The sequence below is a fragment of the Saccostrea cucullata genome, unplaced genomic scaffold, assembly GCF_032062105.1.
Source record: "Saccostrea cucullata isolate Sc308-1 unplaced genomic scaffold, CSIRO_AGI_Scuc_v1 ctg4634, whole genome shotgun sequence".
In the NCBI taxonomy this organism is placed as follows: Eukaryota; Metazoa; Mollusca; class Bivalvia; order Ostreida; family Ostreidae; genus Saccostrea; species Saccostrea cuccullata.
Genome location: NW_026918228.1, coordinates 98,915 through 120,941, shown reverse-complemented (window position 1 = coordinate 120,941; position 22,027 = coordinate 98,915). Strand labels below are relative to the sequence as shown.

At 34.0% G+C, this 22,027-nt stretch overlaps 1 protein-coding gene across 2 annotated transcripts; it reads right to left on the bottom strand.

Annotated features, from left to right (window-relative positions):
* Nucleotides 1-4,934: 4,934 nt before the first annotated feature.
* On the bottom strand, nucleotides 4,935-20,928 carry LOC134259751 (trafficking protein particle complex subunit 8-like). Of its 2 annotated transcripts, XM_062742355.1 has the most exons (29): nucleotides 20,670-20,928; nucleotides 18,740-18,940; nucleotides 18,227-18,316; nucleotides 17,710-17,884; nucleotides 16,974-17,136; nucleotides 16,256-16,291; nucleotides 15,007-15,160; nucleotides 14,515-14,795; nucleotides 14,124-14,233; nucleotides 13,802-13,952; nucleotides 13,488-13,591; nucleotides 13,226-13,331; nucleotides 12,807-13,010; nucleotides 12,363-12,515; nucleotides 12,142-12,271; nucleotides 11,757-11,936; nucleotides 11,376-11,524; nucleotides 11,151-11,225; nucleotides 10,662-10,916; nucleotides 9,957-10,348; nucleotides 9,472-9,619; nucleotides 9,107-9,209; nucleotides 8,581-8,649; nucleotides 8,432-8,490; nucleotides 8,065-8,232; nucleotides 7,497-7,601; nucleotides 7,212-7,357; nucleotides 6,890-6,979; nucleotides 4,935-6,703 (listed from the first exon to the last, which is right to left on the bottom strand). In XM_062742355.1, the coding sequence occupies exons 1-29, from the start codon at nucleotides 20,824-20,826 to the stop codon at nucleotides 6,433-6,435; spliced, it is 4,425 nt and encodes a 1,474-aa protein (XP_062598339.1). In that variant the 5' UTR covers nucleotides 20,827-20,928; the 3' UTR covers nucleotides 4,935-6,432. The 2 variants fall into 2 exon arrangements, with proteins under 2 accessions (XP_062598339.1, XP_062598347.1); XM_062742363.1 differs by lacking the exon at nucleotides 16,256-16,291.
* Nucleotides 20,929-22,027: the final 1,099 nt, after the last annotated feature.

The window sequence follows — 22,027 nt, the reverse complement described above, 5'->3', positions numbered from 1 at the left end:
TTCCGGAAGTACCAAACATTGATGTTCGCTGTGGTCCGAAAAGAGAAGACATTGTGAAGATTCAAAAGCTTTCTATAATATCGCTGATGAACCCTAAAATTTGGGAGCTAGAGAGGTCAATTTTTTTCTTCAGTATGCCCAAAACTATTGAAAATCTGCGAAACACCAGAAAAGCACAGTTGTTAAAAATAAGTAAACGTTTACTAGCCATCACCACTTCTTCTGAAGTCACTTAGCATTTCTAAGGACAGATCTGATGATCTCACAGTTTTTACCAAAAATCTTGAAAATAACATACTAAGTACTAAGTTACATTTATTGGAGTAAAATGGTTTACCGCATAGATTTTTATTATTCAAAGTTTCACAATAATGCGAGCATTTCTAAGGACAGATGATCTCACAGTTTTTACCAAAAATCTTGAAAATAACATACTAAGTACTAAGTTACATTTATTGGAGTAAAATGGTTTACCGCATAGATTTTTATTATTCAAAGTTTCACAATAATGCGATTTTAAGTGACAAAAAATGTATAGGGTGAATTCACCATGCATCGGATACCCTTGTACTTCAACAAGTTCTAGCGATCTCGCTACCGACGGAAAATTATCAAAATGGAGTTTAACATTTAGTTTGTGATTAAAATATCAATTTGGGACACAATTATATGCCCTTTATTTAGAAAATATCCTCAAAAATCGAGTTTTTAGGAATAACTCAAAATTCACCATGGATCGGACATTGTTTACCATGCATCGGACAGACGGTATTTTGACTGGATAAATATCATACCTTTATTAAAGTGCTTTAAAATCCTTGATATGGATATATTTTTATCTTTTATCTAAGAATTAACCCTCAATTTAAATCTAATTGACGATATCGTTGCACAAATGTAGAACGATTCAAGAGACCTCACTCTGCCTTAAAAATGCTTTAAAATGCTTATAATGCGGTAATTCGCGCCTTTTTTCATGGTTTATCATACTCTGGTTTGTAGAAATAAATTGAGTCAAATTCCAGACGTCATACATCGATAACCTGTATTTTGACTGAAAATATAGAGTTTTTATTTTCCTTTTCCGCAAAAAACAGCTATCAGCTGGGTTCTGTATGAAAATGGTAGTGCTTACCTTTGCATCGGAAAGTGTCCGATGCATGGTTAATTTGTGTCCGATGTACGGAGAAATGAACATACTAGTGAAAACCAGCTTTTAAAAGAATTATACGAACATTGAAGTGAAATTTCTTAAAAGATTTATGTAAAATTATCAATCTTTGACTTTATTCACCAAAGTCTGCCTCGTTCCGTTGAAGTCGAATTTTAAGAACGATAACTCTAAAAATCGCAAAATCTTAAATTCCTGGTTGTTCCCCTTTGATGATGTAAAATATGACGTAACTTCAAGGCCATTCTCGAGGTATTTTTATCACAACATGATAATAACAATCGGTATCATTAAAAAATTTAAGTCTTCAGCTTCAAGACAGAAACAAATAAATACACGGAACTCTTAAGTTGAAAGAGAGTTTATTGTCTAAAGTTGTCCGATGCAAGGTATGTGTCCGATGCATGGTGAATTCACCCTACCGATAGATTAATAAGGGTGATTGCAGAACGTTTGAATTTTGAACATCATAGAAAGTTTACATATTCTTCTTTAGAAATTTATAAGTCACGCCATTAAAACCAAATTGAGTAAAAAAAATATTTACCAATCCATGCATTTATAACGAAATTTTTGGGAACGACTTTACTTTACCGGTCCCCAGAAAAACGCGCTAAAATGTAGTGTCGCCGAAGGCGACTTCAGTATATATGAGATCGCGTGAGCGATCGAAAAAAAATTTAAATACGAGGTTTTTTGGCCTTTTGACCCCAAAATTGAATTCTACGGTTAAAAGTTTAGTTTAAAACTTTGTTTTTAAACAAAGTTTTTAACCTCGTTTTCTGAAAAAAATCAATAAATAGTTGTTTGTTCACGGAAAAAATTGACAAAGAATAATTCTGAACGAAGCGCGTGCGGCGCATGCTTAGTGTCATTTCTTTCGGACTTAGCCAATCTTCCATGTAAACAAACGAAGGAAATGCCTATGAATCTGAATTATGATCTTGGAAAAATTACAGAAACAACTGAATTTCTTAACTTAACTAAAAGAACGATTCACTAACCCTAATCCATTGTATGGTATGCAAAGACTAAGACGTTCAGACGAAATCTCCCGGGCAGATGCTAAACTAACCCTAATCAGTCGAATAATGTGCGAGGATTAACCCTAATCTCTCGGATGGACGCGAGACTAACCCTAATCAGTCGAATACTAGTGCAAGGACTAACCCTAATCTCTCAGGTGGGTGCAAGACTAACCCTAATCAGTCGAATAGTGTGCAAATTTAACCCATTTCAGTTGAGTGACGTAGTTGTTACGTCATAGTCCAATGAGCGCGAGGATCTTGCGGATCTGGGGACCGGTAAAGTAAAGTCTACCCACAAATTCGACTAAGCTATCCTTCCTCTCTCTCCTTTTTACTGCAATATATTTTTCATTATCATATTAGAAGATTGTGAGTTTTCATGTCTAATAGCAATTTCAAAGAAAATTGAAAAAAAGGAGCGTACGCAGTCATTGTACACTAATCAGCGAATGAGGAATTTATTTTTTGGACTTGAGGCAATTGTACTTTGTAAAGGACTATTAAAGGTGTATATAATGATTTTAAAAACCATCTCCTAAAATAAAGGGGCGGTGGGTAATAAGGAGGTGTCCATTCAAACGTCCTTCCATTATATTTTTTACATTAGGATGAATCAGGAACTATATACTTAGTATAAAGGTTCCTGGGGGAGATAGCCTTTTCCTGTAAATCTTCTTACACCACTGAATGCAAATGGAACTTACATAATTTTTTTTTTTTCAAAAAAATAGTGGAGTTGCCTCCTTTTACATGGAAGCTAAAATACATCCTTTTTTAAAAACAAGAGGCCCATGGGCCACATCGCTCACCTGAGAAGCTTTGACCATTCTCTTCTTTACCAGATTTCCCCCTTGTTATACATAATGCATACCATGCATACCCACCCTACCCCACTGATCATAATTTAGACATTTTGAAATCTACACTACCCCATGATCCTTCCATGGGCACATATGTTTTGGCTTTTTTGGCCCAGTGGTTCCAGAGAAGAAGATTTTCAAAGATTTTTCCTATATATTTCTATGTAAAACTTTGATTCCCTATAATGGCCCCGCCCTTCCCCCAGGGGTCATGATTCCTACAATTTAGAATTAACACTACCCCAGAATGCTTCCACATAAGCTTCACTTTTTCTGGCCCAGTGGTTCTTAAGAAGAAGATTTTCAAAGTTTTTTCCTATATATTTCTATATAAAACTTTGATTCCCCATTGTGGCCCCGCCCTTCCCCTGGGGGTCATTATTTGAACAATTTAGAATCTACATTATACCAGGATGCTTCCACATAAGTTTCAGCTTCTCTGGCCCAGTGGTTCTTGAGAAGAAGATTTTCAAAGAATTTTCCTATATATTTCTATATAAAACTTTGATTCCCCATTGTGGCCCCGCCCTTCCCCCGGGGGTCATTCTTTGAACAATTTAGAATCTACATTATACCAGGAAGCTTCCACATAAGTTTCAGCTTTTCTGGCCCAGTGGTTCTTGAGAAGAAGATTTTCAAAGATTTTTCCTATATATTTCTATATAAAACTTTGATTCCCCATTGTGGCCCCGCTTTTCCCCCGGGGGTCATTATTTGAACAATTTAGAATCTACATTATACCAGGATGCTTCCACATAAGTTTCAGCTTTTCTGGCCCAGTGGTTCTTGAGAAGAAGATTTTCAAAGATTTTTCCAATATATTTCTATGTTAAATTTTGATACCCCATTGTGGCCCCGCCCTTCCCCCGGGGGTCATGATTTGAACAATTTAGAATCTACACTACACCAGGATGCTTCCACATAAGTTGCAGCTTTTCTGGCCCAGTGGTTCTTGAGAAGAAGATTTTCAAAGAATTTTCCTATATATTTCTATATAAAACTTGGATTTCCCATTGTGGCCCCGCCCTTCCCCCGGGGGTCATTATTTGAACAATTTAGAATCTACATTATACCAGGATGCTTCCACATAAGTTTCAGCTTTTCTGGCCCAGTGGTTCTTGAGAAGAAGATTTTCAAAGAATTTTCCTCTATATTTCTATATAAAACTTTGATTCCCCATTGTGGCCCCGCCCTTCCCCCGAGGGTCATTGTTTGAACAATTTAGAATCTACATTATACCAGGAAGCTTCCACATAAGTTTCAGCTTTTCTGGCCCAGTGGTTCTTGAGAAGAAGATTTTCAAAGATTTTTCCTATATATTTCTATATAAAATTTTGATTCCCCATTGTGGCCCCGCCCTTCCCCCGGGGGTCATGATTTGAACAATTTAGAATCTACACTACCCCAGGATGCTTCCACATAAGTTTCAGCTTTACTGGCCCAGTGGTTCTTGAGAAGAAGATTTTTTAATGACCCAACCCTATTTTTGTCTTTTCTTGATTATCTCCCCTTGCGAGGGGATATGTCCCTTCATTTTAACAATTTAAATTCCCCTTCACCCAAGGATGCTTTGTACCAAGTTTGGTCAAAATTGGCCCAGTGGTTCTTGAGAAGAAGTCGAAAATGTGAAAAGTTTACAGACGGACAGACAGACGGACAGACAGACGGACGGACGACAGACAAAATGTGATCAGAAAAGCTCACTTGAGCCTTCGGCTCAGGTGAGCTAAAAATTGTAAATTGACTTTTTGCTATTTTCATTGAAAAAATATTTTTTATCACTTGGGTTTTACCATCTTCATTGATATCTCAATATTTTTTGTGGATAAGACCCTTTCCCTCCTCATTCTTTTTTTTTAAGTAATAAAACATCCATAAAAGCAAAGTTATGTCCATTTAATATTGGAAATGATTGTAATCACAGACATATATAATAATTAACATGGCAATAATGGTCACAATCCATTGGATTTTTAATAAATAAACAAAATTCACAGCAGCAGTGAACACTATTACATCTCACTAACAAATCTCATCCAAGTTAATTCATGCATGAAATAGAGACTTTATTGTATTATACACTTGTACTACCTAAATGTGGACTACCTCAAAACAAAGGCAAGACAGCTAACTTATCAATCTTTGAAAACAGATAATCAAACTTTACCCCTTCCCCAAAAAAGGATACTTTGGATATTTTTTTTTTATTACAAAACAAAACTTTTGCTGAGGTGAAGTCCAAAGATAGGATGCATTCACTTAAAAAAGCTTCTAGGTAAAAACTTAATTGAGACTAATTAAAATTCTTATGAAGTACTTTTTTATTGTCATAAAAAAACAAACTTTCAAGACTTACTTTAACATATTTGAATTTTCATAAAATTATTTATTGTAATGAAACTTAAATAGAGAGCAAAATTTTTGGAACATCATTTTTACATGTCCTGTGTCTCCTGCATTTCAATGGAAAATCAAAGTCCTTTAGTTTACAATTGAGATTATGGCTCAAACAACACCAAAAGCATGTAGTTATTATTTGCACATATTGAATAGCTTATACATTGAATCAAAAGTTTTCAAAGTCCATGTTTAAGTTATCTGAGGGATTAAAAAATGACCAGTTTTGATGCAGTGTATAGATTTTAATTTATTTTGATCCTAGAAATTGATTTGGAATGTCTTTTTCACCAAAGCAACTTCCATGCATACTGATTTAACACATATTCATACTAATGATTTGGAATGTTATAGGGTATGCATTCATTTTACTTAATGACCAAGTACATCCAAAACAAACCTTTCAAAATCAACAAAAAACAACATTTGAGTACAACCCATACTGTACCAATGCTAACATACAACTACTTTGTCTTGCATAAATATTTTTTGATAATGGCAAACAAAAGTGTAATACATATAGCTATGAAAAGTATTAGATGAGCAAGCAAGGGTCTTTTGGCTGCATATACAGCAAGAAGTAGCAACTTCATGGAAAAACACACACTATAATTCAGTGTTTAATGTTTAAAAGTTCTGTGAAAACTTAACAAGAGACTAGAATACATATCCAGACATTACTGGTCACACGACCATCCTGGTTCAAACATGTGCTAAACTAGTTCCCAACATGAGTTACACTGGTTCCAAACACTGTTAAACTGGTTCCCTTTCATTTTCACAATTGCAATAACAATACATTGACACAAGTTGACCAAACTTCCTCAGCCCTCAATAACCTTGTAGTAAGTAACACTAGTGTTCTTGAATACTTGATTCTCTGTATGAAGAATGTTGATAGATAAACATTTCACAGAAACATCCGGTACATCAAAACACTAGTTGAATGGGGAGAGTAAGAGAGGGCAATGTTCCCTCATTCCGCAGACACATCCTGGATGACAATGACGCTGGGAGCCGCGTGTTTCTGGAGGACCATTTCCGCTGCGTCTTTGTTGTGCGTTACGAACACCGCCAGTCTGTTGACGTTGTAAATACCTGGCTTACTGAAACACGCAGTCATGTGAACAGTCCGCTGCTGGCTGGGTTCTAAGCTTAATTTTGTCATAGTCTGTGACACCCAACTAAAACTAGTTAGATGATGAACCTCAGGCACAGCGTATTTCTCTTCTGGTCGGTTATTAAGCCTGTAAAATACATGTTATGATGCAAATTGTATTAGTAAAATCAATGAACAATTAAACATAACAATTATAAAACTTTATGTATTGACAAAATTTTAAAAAGCTGCTATAACTGTATCTTTTTTTAAAAAAAAAGAAAAGAATATTAATATAAAAGCAGAACTACCGTATGGTCTGTAAAACGTTTACCTATCAGGTGATTTACTGGTGTCCACTAAAATCTCTACAGAAGCCTTCGTACAGTTCCTCAACAGTAGGGTAACAGGTACAATGGCTATTCTATATAACAACAAGAGACAAATACTTGTCAGTGCATTTGTATGATTGTTTAATACATAGAATGATAGGACTTATGTAGGTACTACATATTGAGATAATTTCCAAATCAAAAACAAGTAACACAGTGCAAAATGGTCATGTTGGTAAAAAAATCTAATGGCTATAATCAAGAGAAATACATTACGATGAATCACAAATTAATTAAAATCATTTTTAAGAAAAAAATCTTCACCTGTTGTTTTGGAAGTTGTGTGGTACTTGGGCCTGGTGATTAAAGTTTATATCCACCAGTTGTGTGGTGACCTCGGACTCTGGTCTCGGGTTATCCTGTTCATCTCGACTTTTGGTGAAGCGGATTGGAGGTTTCTCAGTGGGAATCTAATTTTATAAAAGTATTATTTATACACAACATATTTTACACTCCAACTTTTAGAATTTTTTATATATTACTTACCTAATAAAACTTTTAATCCGTAAAATGTATATTTTTTTTACAGATAATTTTTTTATTACTTACAATATAGAAAGGATAAGAGGTAAAGATGGTGTCAATCTTTTTGATGATCACATGGTGTTGTCCGACTTTAATTTGTAGCTCACCATCCTCTGATATCACACAGGCCTGTAACAGTTCAACCAAAACACATTAGAAAATCACCACCTGCTGTACATACTTAAATTTACAACTACAAGTAATACACACTGGTCATAAAGCTATATATTGAAAAGTTCACAGTATTTTTCAACACTCTTTTAAGATAGCATTTTTTAAGTGGGAATAAGTACACAGAGAAAGCAAGAAAACGGTTTTGCAATACATTTTACCTTGTGTTTTACATATGTAGTTAAGGATTAATGATACTACATCTATGTTAATCTATATGTTTACTGTAAATCAGTTTTTAAGATTTCTGTCAGCTTTTTTGATCTAACACAGTTAAAGTGTTAAGTTTCTTGCCTAATAATTGCAATTCCAAAGTCTTTATCTAAAATATTCATTTTATTTTCTTCTTGGTTTGATTTTGTTCTGAAAAAATCTATACCTTTTAGCAGAGAGATAAAGATATTATAAAGTCAGTCTATACCTTCCATAGTATGATCAGTGTCATCCCTAGCTGGATAGCACAGTTTAAGTCTCGGAAGTCTTTCTCTTGTGATCTGGACACTCGCTCCATTGGGGCAGAATTTTCTGGATCCTTTTGTGACCTTGACCTCAGAAAAAAATCTGCACATGGAGTTGTACTGCTACTTATCTGGAAAAAAAAGAATAGTTTGTCAACAAAAAAGTTAGAATCATGATTCAGTTCTTTATTAGAATAAAGGTGAAAATTTTCACGATAATTTTTTTAAGTCTAATAAAGAATTATGATAAACATAATGTGTCTACTTATGTACACTTAAAAGATTAAGTACATATCAATTCTGAAAATTTAAAGGTTAAAATTCACTTACTTGTTGATCAGAGAAGGACACATCACTAAATATCACAGATTCTTTACCTAACATGGAATCTAAAAATAAAACAAAGGAAAAAAATAAGAAGGTATTTTATGTTAATTTCTTCCTTTTCTTGATATGAGGTATATGTAACCTTTACTCACCTAAGTTATTTGCACTTTTTGTTGCCTTCAGACATAAATGCATCGTCTCCCTGCACCCAATTATAATTTCTGAAAATTCAAGGGTTAATATTTTTAAAACACTTATAAATGATATAATCAACAATGAAATTTGGATCAAAGTAAATTTTGTTGAAACTAAAGCCCTTCCTGTAAATTTTGTCTAGAGTAAAATTGTGTTAAAACTAAAGCCTTTTAAATTACCAAATTCACACAGAAGTTATTTCCCAAGGTTTAGTCCTGTTTAAGTTTCTATATGAACTGTGAAATCATCATTATTTATGGGGGGAAAAATGTTCCAAAATAGCCAATTAATTTACAGTCCAATCCTATAATTTTGTCAACATACAGATTTAGTTAATCTTGCATCTATTACCCCATAAAAATTATGTACACACTAACCAGTAAAATTGTTATTGTATACAACCACTGGTATCCAAGAATTGAAATTATTCCACAGTATACATACATGTATAACATTTTAAATAAAGGATTTTGTGGTGAATACCTGGTTTGTCCTGAGAACTGAGGTACTGTACTGACCATAGGTCACTGGCACAGGAAACCTGATTCACTTGGATCTCTTTAACATAAGCCCTATTGGACTGCACCTGTAAGGAAATATTGAGGTGTAATGTATAATGACAATTCTTTCATATACATACAAAGAGCAATTTACGTCAAAGGGCATGAAGCTAAACTGATTCAAAAAAAATTTCCATTGGTTATTTCAAACTTCAATTTTTACATCTGATAAAGTTTTAACATGTACACTCATTCTGTACTTAAGATATGTGATATGTGGCTTGGAAAAATGAATTCTTCCCTTTGAAGAATGATTTTAACTTATAAATATGACAATACGGTCCATACCTGGCTAATATTTTCCATTTCACAGGAGAGGATACAGCTGGCCTGGGAAGATGAGGACTGGTGAACACTGTTTGCTCTGTGAGCCACTGATCGAACACTTAGGGACTCCAGGGTGTTTATAACAGCTGTATGTCTCTGTAGTCTATGTCTGTTAAAAGCATGATAAAGTCAAGTATATGTTCATAAAAAAAAAAATTCATCATTACAGGCAAATCTCTTATACTAGTATTTTAATCTTATTTACATGTATTATTGAGCAATCAATATCAAAAGACTTTTCATTATTACATGCAAAGATCTTATTTTAAAACATGTCTTACTGAGCAATCAATAAAGGTTTTGCAATCCTGAGCTTATCTTTAGCCCCCACAATTTAAGGAAAATATAGCCTATTATCTATTCTAGACTGTTCCTTAAATTTTATAACATTTATCAGGATTTCTTACCTTGTTTTTAAATCAAACAATAAACAAGTATTAACTTACCTGACTTTTGGAGATTTGGTCACAGGTTCATAGTAAAACATAAAATGCACATCGTGCACTCCCCCAATGTCATTACCCCTGACCCACGCCGGCACCGATATGGTGCTCTTGGGCTGAAGTGTCCGATTGGGCAGAGGAATGTCCATCACATTGCACACTTTGTCCTTTGTATTACAATAACACTTGGTCTCTTCACTTGGCACTTCATTTTTAGTCTGATAAACACAGGGAAACTTTGGTAACTCTCCATGATCCCCCAGGGTTATGAACTCGGGGGTAGAGGAGGCTAGTTTAAGTTTATGTAATGGACTTGTTCCTATGTTTGTGAACTGTAGCATTACTGCATGTACCTCTCCACAGAGTAAACTCTTTGGGAAATTGCAGAAGGAAACCTATGAAAGATGAAGAATTATTGCTTAAATCACCTTCCATTCATTATATACAATTTATAATAACACAATTTTAAATTGACAATTTTATTTCATATCTGGAAAGTTTATAAATATTTGAAATGACGCACATGATGTACATGTAAAATATTTTCTTCAAGTACATTTAGAATACTAAAACATGTTATTCCTTGTAATAATTGCTTGCACTTTCTATGCTAGCTAGTGAAACCAAATTTATAGATGTTTTCCTTAAAACAAATCACACGTGTCATTTGAATTTTATTCACTCATAGACTAAAACTTGACCCCTAACCTGCAGTTGAGGCATTTCTGGCTGTATGACCAGGTCTAGCCTCCGGTCAGGTCCGTACACCTTGCTGGACTTCTCCTCCTTGGTGTTGTTTAGCCGCGGCCCCTGGACGTCCAACCTCTGTTTCCCCCTGACGTACACAGTGTTGGCCGGGGAGGGCTTAATGTTCCTGTCGTCTGTCAGGGAACTGGAGAGGTTGTAACAAATACCCACAATCCTCAGCTCTCCTGTCTGATGAGGGGTCAACGTAAACTGCACCTGTGTAACCAACGTATCAAATATTTTAAGAAAAAATCTGCTTTACAGTTATGATTATTGATAGTACATAAACTATTTTTTCTTAAATAGGAAATCCTGATAGGATGTGGTCATTTACATGCAGTAAAATTAGACAGCAGCATTTTCATTTGGATTTTGATCCTAAACAAAATTACATATAATTAAAAAAATTTTCTTATTTGAATAATCTGTCTAAGGTAAATGGTTGCTTACAGGAGATCTCTCACTTCCTGGTAAAATTATTTCATCTATCACCTGTGTGTGAATGATTTCATTGGCCAGGGTATTCTGTAAAAGCAAATAACAACTAGTAGTACAACAAAGCTTAAAATACAACCTGTTCCACCTAAGCTTACCAAGTTCAGCAGAATGACAATAAGATTCTATTATGCATTATCTATAATGAAAAACAAAATGATTTCCATAATAATTAACTACCTTCACAGAAGAAAACACTTCATTAGTAATAAGCTGGGGTTTATCTTGGCCAGGGATGGAGGGAAGGAAACTCCACAGAAGCGTGACCTCTGTCAGTACCAGCACCACCTTCAGAGGGTTCACCAAGTACAGCTCCACCGTCACAGGTTCTAAATAGAGGAAGGTACATGAATTACTAAAACATGATGACCAACACACTATTGATGTTTCTAAAATACTTCTCTTCTAAAAGGGTTGATTACCCCACCCCACCCCTCCTTCCCCTTCCCTCCCAAAGGAAGGGAGGGGCCATACTGTTGAAATATATTTGAACCAAACACATAATTCATTTGTTCTTTCCTTATTTTATAATTGCATAATTAAGAGAGATCTAGCTTGTACCTCCTACATAAGCGACTGGGTTGAACCTGTTGTCGGTTTTATTGGTGAAGCACTGGATGGTTGGTCTGTGGGTGACAGGGAGGATTCCATTGTTAGCAAAGGACACCAGGGCTTCCTCCAGTGCCTCCCAGCGGGGGTGGTTACTCTCTGTATAATCGTAGCCTATGTGGCCTGGCTTATCTGTAATGTAAAGGTTAGATTTTTTATTTTTTCTGCATAGAACAACCTAATGATTTTTAACAAGTAAAAGTAAAGGAACTGACACCAATGATTTTTTTGGCACCGTGAAAGAAAATCAATTTTAGATAGTATAATACATGGCTCTCTTTTTACCATTGTTTGTACATGAATGTCTGTTACATGTATTTTCCCCAAAACACAGTACCTTGGTTATGCTGTGGTTTGTGGCCTACGATGACTTTTGTAGCATTATTGTCTAGAATAGGGATTGGCAGCTCGGGTAATGTATTGGAATGAACTCCACCATAATTAGACATTTCTACACTTAAAAGTTGCTGAAAAAATAAAGACTTCAGAATTGAACCCATATTCTTGTTTCCCACTCAGTAAATGGACTTCAAAATTTAAAAAAAAAATCATACTGACCTTATAAACAAAGAGGTATTCCCTAAGAAAAGCATTCTGCTGACTAGGAATTTGTTTGCTGTTCTCTGTCAATAAATGCTTGAAAGCAGCAGTGGCATTGTCTAATTGTTTTAAGTTGAGGGACTGTCGACCTAGGGTGAAGTTTATATGATCCTGCAACAACAATAAACATTTCCGATAATTTTTATCACAAAATTGACATACACTGTAGTCACTACATATATTTTCAAGGTATTATATACACAGTATGCTGTTTAAAGTAAACTACATGTAGCATTCAAATTGAAGAGCATGTATCAAATATAAAAAAAAACAAAGTGACAAATAAAGTACATGTGTATCAAACTCTAAAAATTATGGAAGCCGAAAATGTAACTGGAACTATAATCTTCAATTCTATACATAAGTTGCACAAGCATCAATCCATCCAATATGTAAACCTACCTCTGCCAGTGACCAGCTTTTGCCTTTATACACCTGCAGGGCCTGGGAGTAGGACCGTAGAGCGTGCTTTCTCTGTCCAGACTTGCTGTACCGGTGACCAGACAGAATCATGTGGAATGCGTACTTCCTGACTTTGGGAATCTCCATGTTAATGTAACAGTGGGCAGCTTGCTCCAGTAAAAGAGCACTCCTTAAGTCAGAGTCCTACAAATATTGCGAAAAAAATGTCATGATTTTTCCTTATAATGTGTGAAATAAACTTTATCAATTCATTGTTTTTACATTTCAATTTTATAATACATATCACTGAACTTTCAATTCTATAATACATGTATGTAGCATTCCCAAATCTTCTTCTGATTTTTAATCCATTATAAATTATTTCATTAATAAACAATCCATGGCACTTCAGCGTTTACCTCACTAGTGAGCTTTATGAATTGTAGAGCAGCCTCGTTATACATTTTTCTACTTTTGAGAGCCTCAGTACTGACTAATGTTGCTCTTGTTGCATATAATGGATTTCTAAAACATCAAAATAATACAAGTATTACATACATAGAATTCCACTAAAAGAAATGACAAACAAAGGCTTATGTCATCAAGTATTAAGTGAAAGATAAACTAAACTGAAAATTTATCTCTTAATTTAAGCATTGAAACCTTGAGAGTGTTACCTACTTGCAAGACTGTAGATATGTGGTAATCGCAGACTCCATGTAATGAAATGGGTATTTCTGTTCTCGAGGATTTCCACTCATAAACAAAGATATACAAGCCATTTCCTAAATTCAAGAAATGAAAAAAAATCACAGTTTGCTAGCATTTCTTGCTGAAATCCTTATCATTAATAATGTATATGATTGTCTCATTTAGGTAGTAAGAAAATTTATTTTTATAAAAGTACTAGACTGTTTATATTTTCCAAACTTCAAAAACAAAAGTCATTTTGAAAACATTTCTTCTCATTTTTTTAAATCCTTCCATTTACTCACCAAAGCCCCTGCATAATGAAGCCAAGCATGGTCATTATTGAAGTCCCGCTTGGCTGCATGGTAAGTGTTATAAGCAAAATCGTACATCTGGAACAAGAAGGCTATGTCACCTAGTCGTCTCATCTGTAGTTCTGGGGCATCACTGGAGTATCTGTCAAATCAGAGGAACAACATCAAATCCACTTGTAAGGAACAATGAACAGTTATTAAAACCTTGAAACTCATATATATACTAGTAGTTAATTTATTTAGTTTTCTTCATGGATTTTGAGTGGAAAATTACTTGTACAGAAAACCTTTGGAATTATCTTGCTTAACTTACACCACTGTGGTGTTCTGGTTAGCTGCCACCTGGCCTGTAGGTTTGTTTCCACCAAACCACCGCTTTGTAGCACTGAACAAAGACTTGCTAATGCCTTTCCTTGACGCATGCTGAAAATGTTGACAAATATTAATAGACATCGAGTTTTCATACAGGGCACTATTAAAGAACAAGGAAAATTATATAATTTAATGAAAAAGAAATTATTTCTTAGAAAAAAGTACTCGGTACGATAAAACAGCATTTTACAGATCAGAATGAAAGACTTGATGCTTTTTATATAAATGTATTTTGAAAATTAATTTTATTAAAACTTTGTTTACACACAATATTCTCTACCATTTTAATAAAATTGAAAGTATATCAACCCTTTGTCTCTATAGTTTTTCACCTGTTCATTGAGTATCTTCATCTGTCTTTCAGCCCACGGTATGAGGGCTCTAACACACAACTCATGCATAAAAATCTTGATTCTGTCTTGGTCACTGGTGGTCAAACAAATACCATGACCACCCTGCTTCCTGTCCCCTAGCTTCCCCTTATAGGAGGTGTGATTCAGTTCTGGTTCATAGGCCTTGTCTGGAGAGAGTGGACTGTCCACATGGTTCATGTCCTGGGAAGGTTCAGAGAGGGGATGGTCAAATGTTTCACTGGCTATGGAACCCGATGAAGCTACAAGATTTAAGCTACTTTCTTAGTACAAAAGTTTCATATTTAAAAACTCTCTAGCTTATTTAGGATATAAATACATGTACAAACAAGTTTATGTTCAATTTGATTAAAGCAATCATGAGTGAAGATGTCAGAACATACTCCTAAAACAACACTTTTCCTTTCTGAATGGTTGACAATTACAACTTTTCTGTGTATACATGTATATTACCTGTTCCCTCCCCGGAGTCGGGGGACATGTCCACCAGGCTGCTGTTAGACATGATGGGTCCAGAAAGGGTACTGTCAGTGGTCCCCTCAGACAGTTTAGAGGGGAAAGCATCGTCAGCAACACTGTTACTGGCACTGTCATATTCTGCCCCCTCCTAAAGAGAAATGGGAAAGGTAAATAATTCTATCACAGAAAATCCTAAATTCAGTGTCTCTAACAGTGTCAGATCTCTATATGCATACATTTTAATTTTGGAGGTTAGTTTTTAGATGTATCTTAATTTCAAATGGAAAGGGTATTAAGTATCCATTAAAATATCATTGCATAACTCTCAATAACATTCAATGCCATAGTTAAAGCTGTTGGTACATTTCATTTTTCATGGAGCTTACTCTACAAGTTGCTAGATGCATTCAGAGTGAAATCCAAAGGTCGCATTTGTTTCAATTATGCTCACAACATACCATGCAAAGAAAACAAAAATTGTTTTCATAAAAAAAATCTCAGACATCATGCAAAGGAGAATTAACAAAGAAACTGTGTGAACAGAATGGCTTTATATCAATAACAGATACAATATCGTGCTTATTCTGATTCATAATTCCACACCACTGACTTTAATTATTAATCTTTCATTTGATTTTTTCTGGTCTTTGTGAAATTGCAAATTAGAAAAATTTCACCATGAACAATTTGTATAATCATTTAGTTTCACAAAATCAGGAGATTTTTTCCAATAAAAGTGTATTCATATATGAATATCATTCCTGGGAGAAATCTTTAAAATTCATTATGCTCATTTACCATGACCCATTCTGTCAAACAATAAATTTCCCCTAAAAGAAATTATCCAAGAGAATGTTTGCATGTTTTCCCAGGAAAAAGAACTATGTATGCACCATTTCCCTTACATGTAGTTTTTAGGTTTACCTCAAAAACAAAATTTTGCTTTAATACCAGTACATACATGTATTACATTCAGTACCATATATAAGGCATTTGCTGAAATAGCTTGAGATAAGAATTTGAATATATTCAAGTAAGAATTTAGAAAAAATACCTGATAAAATAAAACAGTTATACAGAAGTGTAGACAAATATTGACATCAACTGAAAAAAAATTCCGAAGAAGCAAAAAACTATCTAAATTCCTAAATTCATGCTCTTTTCAATCAAATTAAATCCTCCAAAATAATTTGGCAATTGAAATAAAGCACTAACTAATATGACATTGGAGGTCTACACTTACCCACGCTATGAAATATCTAGCTTTGTTTCGCTTTTTCTGAAATTTATTTAAGTCTAAGACTACGATCTATTTTGAAACATTTACATATTATCAAGATTTCCACATTACATAAACTACGTGACAAAACAGTCCATCATATTTCCGTTCAATGTAAATCATGCAGCTACAAAAATGATAGAATAAATATTAATTTTAAGATGCTTGTTTTTTTATTAGTATTCATTTTGTGTTGTAAAAACGATGCCTAATAACATGCACTTCGTTAATCCAAATGTCCATCTGACAATTAAATTAGCTGAGTCAGTCAAACTAGCTATACAGAAATTCTACAAAATGTAAAAAGAACATTTAACAAGCTCTTGCTAACAGTTAGTGTTACTTTCTTACTTTCTTCACACTTTGCAAGACCTACATTGTAAATTCACCAAAACACTTTTCTACTATAAATCAAAATTAATGACCAAATTTTACTCTATCTGATTGCAAGATGCTCTACCCTTTCTAAATATGCATTATCTATTTCTGAATTTTACCATTTTCTCTTTTTTTAAGTGCAGATTAACATCAATCGCTAAATTACAGTTGCTATTATAAACAAACGATTAAAACATTAACACACAAAACACACTCCCTATACTACCCACTCCTGATAAAAATTTTTGGACTGGCCTGTACTTACATTATCTGCCTCTGAATTTTTGGACTGGTCTGTACTTACACTATTGGCCTCTGAATTGTTCTTGTTGAGGAACTGGCTCCAGGGGTCCGGTAGGTCTGTATGCATCGTTTCTGCTGTATGGAGACTCCGGGAATTGATGTGTAAGAGGTGACAGTTCTGGCCCCCGAAGGAGGACTTCATACTCTGGTAGACAGCGTCCGCCCTAAATTTACACGTAAAACTGATGATGACTTCCCATATTTAATACTTTTGCAAACTTCATCTTTCCAATTGAATTATAGATAAAGCTAATATTGAAGCATAAATATGTTAATGATAGATGGTACGAGATATTTTTTATGTCCTAGTGATTCCTAAACACAATCAGCTGAAAAATTTGCAGTATCTTTAATTTTTTTAAGCGTACCTAAAACCTTGAAAATGTAGGTCTCATTTGATTTAATTTCCATTAACCTGTCCAATCATTGAATTTTACACACAGACTAAACCCAAATTGCCAGAAATTACTAATACTTAGTACTTTACTAAGATAAAAATCAATTCTGGTATCTAACGATGAACTCAAAATGTGCAAGGGAATGACAATAGAAAATTGAATATCTAACAACAACAACTGATATTCTAGTGATCAAATGCATGTCAACATAACTTAAGACAAGGGGGTACTGTACAGGGTGTCACAAAATGACCATGACGAGACACAACACTCAGTGAGGGACAGACAAATTGGTAGGCAGACCTGAGGGTAAGGTTCTGATACTGTGCAATATCGTACTTAGCGTCTTCCCCCTCCACGACGTCGTGAAGCAACACGTAGTACTTGAGGATCCCTGGGCAGAACCACCGTGGCATCTTGGTGGGGTACTGGGTCTGTTGCTGGTATTGGTTGGAGGACAGAGTGTTAAAGGCGTTTATTGGGTCGGAGTGACCTGACGATACCACAAATATACCTGGGTTATAGATAAGGATTTTAACTGTGAAAATGCAAAACTAACTCTTACATTTATTTGTACATACCTAAATCAGAAAGTTATTAAAATGTGAAAAACTAATCTGTCTGAGCATCTTTACATGAATTTTTTTTTTTATTCTGTTTGAAGGAATATACACTCTTTTTATTTTTAATATTTCAAATTCAAATATTTCTCAAAAAAAAAAAAGAAATCTGCCAGTGAACATAAATATATTAGTGCCTGCACTATAAAACCTTTGATTCATGAAGTCATCAAATACCAAAATGTTTTGGCAGACATGGTATTGAAGAATGTGTGACAATTTGTTACAAAGGATACAACACAAACAATGGCTAAGGAATTCATGATCACTTGGTGGCAACACCTTTAGGAACATGTCTCTGTAGGCTTCAAACCATGGTGTTGATGCTGAAAAATGAATGTACATTTTAATAAAGCTGTCTTCACATGATCTTCACAAGGATAACATACATGTACATTCATTCTTTGAGATTTTACTTCAAAGTTAAATGATGGCATGAATTTAATACTAGTCATAAAATCCTTTTGTTATACTCAATAGACATGATATCACAGTTGAATAAATGTGCACACTGTGACACAAGCCCCAACCTACATGATTGGACATATTCATTTAATTTTGTACTGCAAGTTCATTTCTCCTATCAGATACATATGGGTTCAAACTTACTCATGAAAAAATATTCTAAACCTTGTCAAAGTATTGAATCATTGAATCTTCTGCACATAATTTTTTTGTTATAAATGTCCACTAACACTGATCCCTATAAACAATGATAAATTAAAATGATTCCATAATATTGTCCTTACCTGACAACTGTAAATCATAACTCCCAAATGTCACCACATTGCCCCTGCCCCCCTCTCCCAGCTGTGGCTGGGTACTGGCCACCACATCATTCAACATCTTCCGAGCCATCACCGCTTGCGGCAGCTGCATGTTCATGTCCCGCATCGTAATCTTCAGATTCTTGATTGTGTGAGGGACATTGTTTGGATCTCGAATGTGAACTGAAATTTAACAGCAAGTTCTAGCATTAAACGAGTAAAAATAATGAGATGTCAGTGCATTCAATTGGAACAAGACAGAAATAAAGCTCTCAAATTTAAAGCACTTAGTATAGGCCAGATAAAATTAATCTTTAGATTCTCATCCCCGCCCGCCCCTGCTAATCTGCACACCCCCGGCGTTTTTTTCATTTTGATTTTTGGGTGTTAATAAAGGTATTTTCATGTATTTTTATTCAGTAAGAATTTGGGTGAAGTTTAAGAGTTATCTCCCGTCTGTATAAAAGTCCTGTCGCTATTTATAGCAAAAGAGCCATGTGAAGAATGGAGAAAAATCGGCAATAAAAGCAGTTTAAATATGTAAGGAAGAGATTAATTTCAGTATAGAGTAGGCAGAGAAAAAATAATAGCATAAACACATCTAGATACCATCACTGGCATGAGCAAGTTTTTAAAGATTTTTTTAAAACTAAGTATAAAAATAGACACGAAAAATGACACCTGGTCAAGTTTTAACGATCTCCAATTGTGTGTGATTTTGGTTTGAAAAAAAAATAAAACATCGTAGGCAGACTTTAGAGAATGTTTAGTGCTAAGAAAATGTTAAATCTTAAAACTGTTCATGCAGGCCTTCAATGGTTTTTTCAGTAGGATATTTTATTCGAACATTTTATAGATTTTGTAAATATGACCTATTTTATTGTCGAACATGTCATGTCTCAAGAACGATCCAGTTTTTGAGGAAGGTGGAATCTATGATATTTTACAGAAAACAGAGGGATTTGTAGGTAAAACTAAAGAGTATTTAGGGAAAGGCCGATGAGAGCCCCACCTCATTTTGTTTTGTGTGTGCCGTATATGTGTACTTGATAATTTGTTAATTAACAATAAATATCTAATAATTTAAGCAAGAATTTTCTTTAAATATTTAAAAGAATATGAAAAAAATGTTGATACTTACAATTTAACAATTATAAAAAATAAAAAATAAAATCCGCCCACCCGCCCCAATTATTTAGCTAATTAGGATGAGAATCTAAAGATTAATTTTACCTGGCCATAGGTGGAAGTGTAGGGAAAAAAGTCTTGATCAATGAAATTTCCAGATTATAGTTATATAATGTATAGTATTGGGGTATGTCATCAATATTTGATTGCCCATTAACAATTATTTAGCCATTCATCAAGTTTGCGGGAAACATTGTATTATGTAAATGTTCCTATATACTGGTACCCCTACAAAATAATTTGCACATCTATAATTCGAAAGAGCAATTAATGCAAAGAACTTATCTGGATTCAAACCAAACCTTTGTCTTTTTACATGTGTTTATTGAACCAGCTATCTGACTAAAGGGGGAAAATTGCCTGATATTATCTGCATAAAAATAAACTTGGATGCTAGTTTAGTAATTTAGTGATGAAATTTATAAATAATTTTGTCTTTGTCTTCATGTAGGAAGACAAATTCAACTTGTATCGAATGTTTGATTTAAAATAACAGAGCTATAGTATGGGGTTACAGAATATTATGATTTGATCATCAGACGGAGGGAAGGTATAACACAGCATAAGTCTTACAAGGGAGTGGGGGGGGGGTCATCTAACTGGGTCCGCCCACTTTGCAAGGCTACCAGATACACGGCTATTTGATAATAATCAACTGACCATTTTCTTAAATCCTACACAGATATTCTATTTCTCGGTACATATCTCGACAAAAGAACAATACCTTCTGTTGTCAGACGACAGAACGGTTGGACTAACTCCACGAATGTCAGGTTATTCTTTTGACACAGAACCTCGGCATCTGGACTGCACAGGACAGCCACGGCCGGGCTGAACGTGTTCTGGATAAACTCTTGGGCTGTTTGTTTACACTGAGCCATGGCTTTTGTAGAAAGGATAAAGAGTTAGAGATAATGCATCAATCAATTTCGTAATTTATGAACCAGGGATTCTCCTCAGCTGCCATCTTTGCTTGTTGAACATGCGCTTGGTCCGGCCTGCCTAATTGAAGACCTACAGGTAATTGAAGACCTACAGAAGACCTACGGAAGAACAAAAATGGGGGATATATACAGCAAAACTGATATAATATTCTGATTAAGCATTTATCAATATATAAAATACACAAAAAAGTTTTATAAAAGGAAGTTTTAAAGTGTTTTTTTAAGCTCTGTTTATTTTAAACATATTTCTTCTCTTAAGAATACCTACGGAAAGAAAAATAACTCTGGCTGACTTTTCTTGTAAACAAAACACGCTCATTTATATTGTGAAGTTTATAGGAAGAATTATATATGTATATGACATAATAAAAAAAATGCAAATGATTTTGTTGAGTTTTTCAATTATGAATTATGATAAAGAAATCAGCTGGATGATGAAATTTGATGAAGTTAAAAATATAAATAATTATCATGATTATTTCATTTATCAAATTAATATTCTACTTGAAATCTATAATTAATATTTAATAAATATTGTAATTCTTTTAATATGTTTTATGGGATAAATATTAAATATTCAATTCAAATTATTGATATGTATGCTGTGGATTTGTCTCAATTAACCAATATTACTTTGTACTAAGGGCTTCAAACTTCACTAATTTGTTGTATACACAGACACCCTAAAATATATATATTTTGATTGCAATTATCAACACACCCCATTTGCTCTGATGAATGTTAATTTGCAGTCAACAGAGCAAAAATTATAAAAAAAAATATTTCTTTTACATCTTAAAAATGCTAGCAAGAATAAACAAATAAAATTATGTGAAAACATGTGCATTTATTCAGAATATAACTTACTAAAATGAATTACGTTTTGAATTTTTTTTTTAATATTCAAAATGGTCATATTTTTTCAATATAACACATTTACATGACATTCACGAGGAATATTTAATAACTTAATTAAATGTATATTTCCAGATAAATGCTGTATGCCAAGAAATAGGCACTATAATATGAAACATAAGGTTTTATTTCTTTTACATTTTAAAAAAAAATATAAATGATACATTATATCAATCTGATTTTATTATGCCATTGTAGTTCAATAATTAAATTAAAAGAAAAT

Excerpts from the sequence above, each read along its gene's own strand:
- LOC134259751 (XM_062742355.1), bottom strand. The coding sequence starts at position 20,826 with ATGGCTCAGTGTAAACAAACAGCCCAAGAGTTTATCCAGAACACGTTC. Across the intron at positions 13,011-13,225 it reads TCATAAAGCTCACTAGTGAG|GACTCTGACTTAAGGAGTGC; the intron begins GTAAACGCTGAA and ends CAATATTTGTAG. Across the intron at positions 6,980-7,211 it reads CACAACTTCCAAAACAACAG|AATAGCCATTGTACCTGTTA; the intron begins GTGAAGATTTTT and ends GTTGTTATATAG.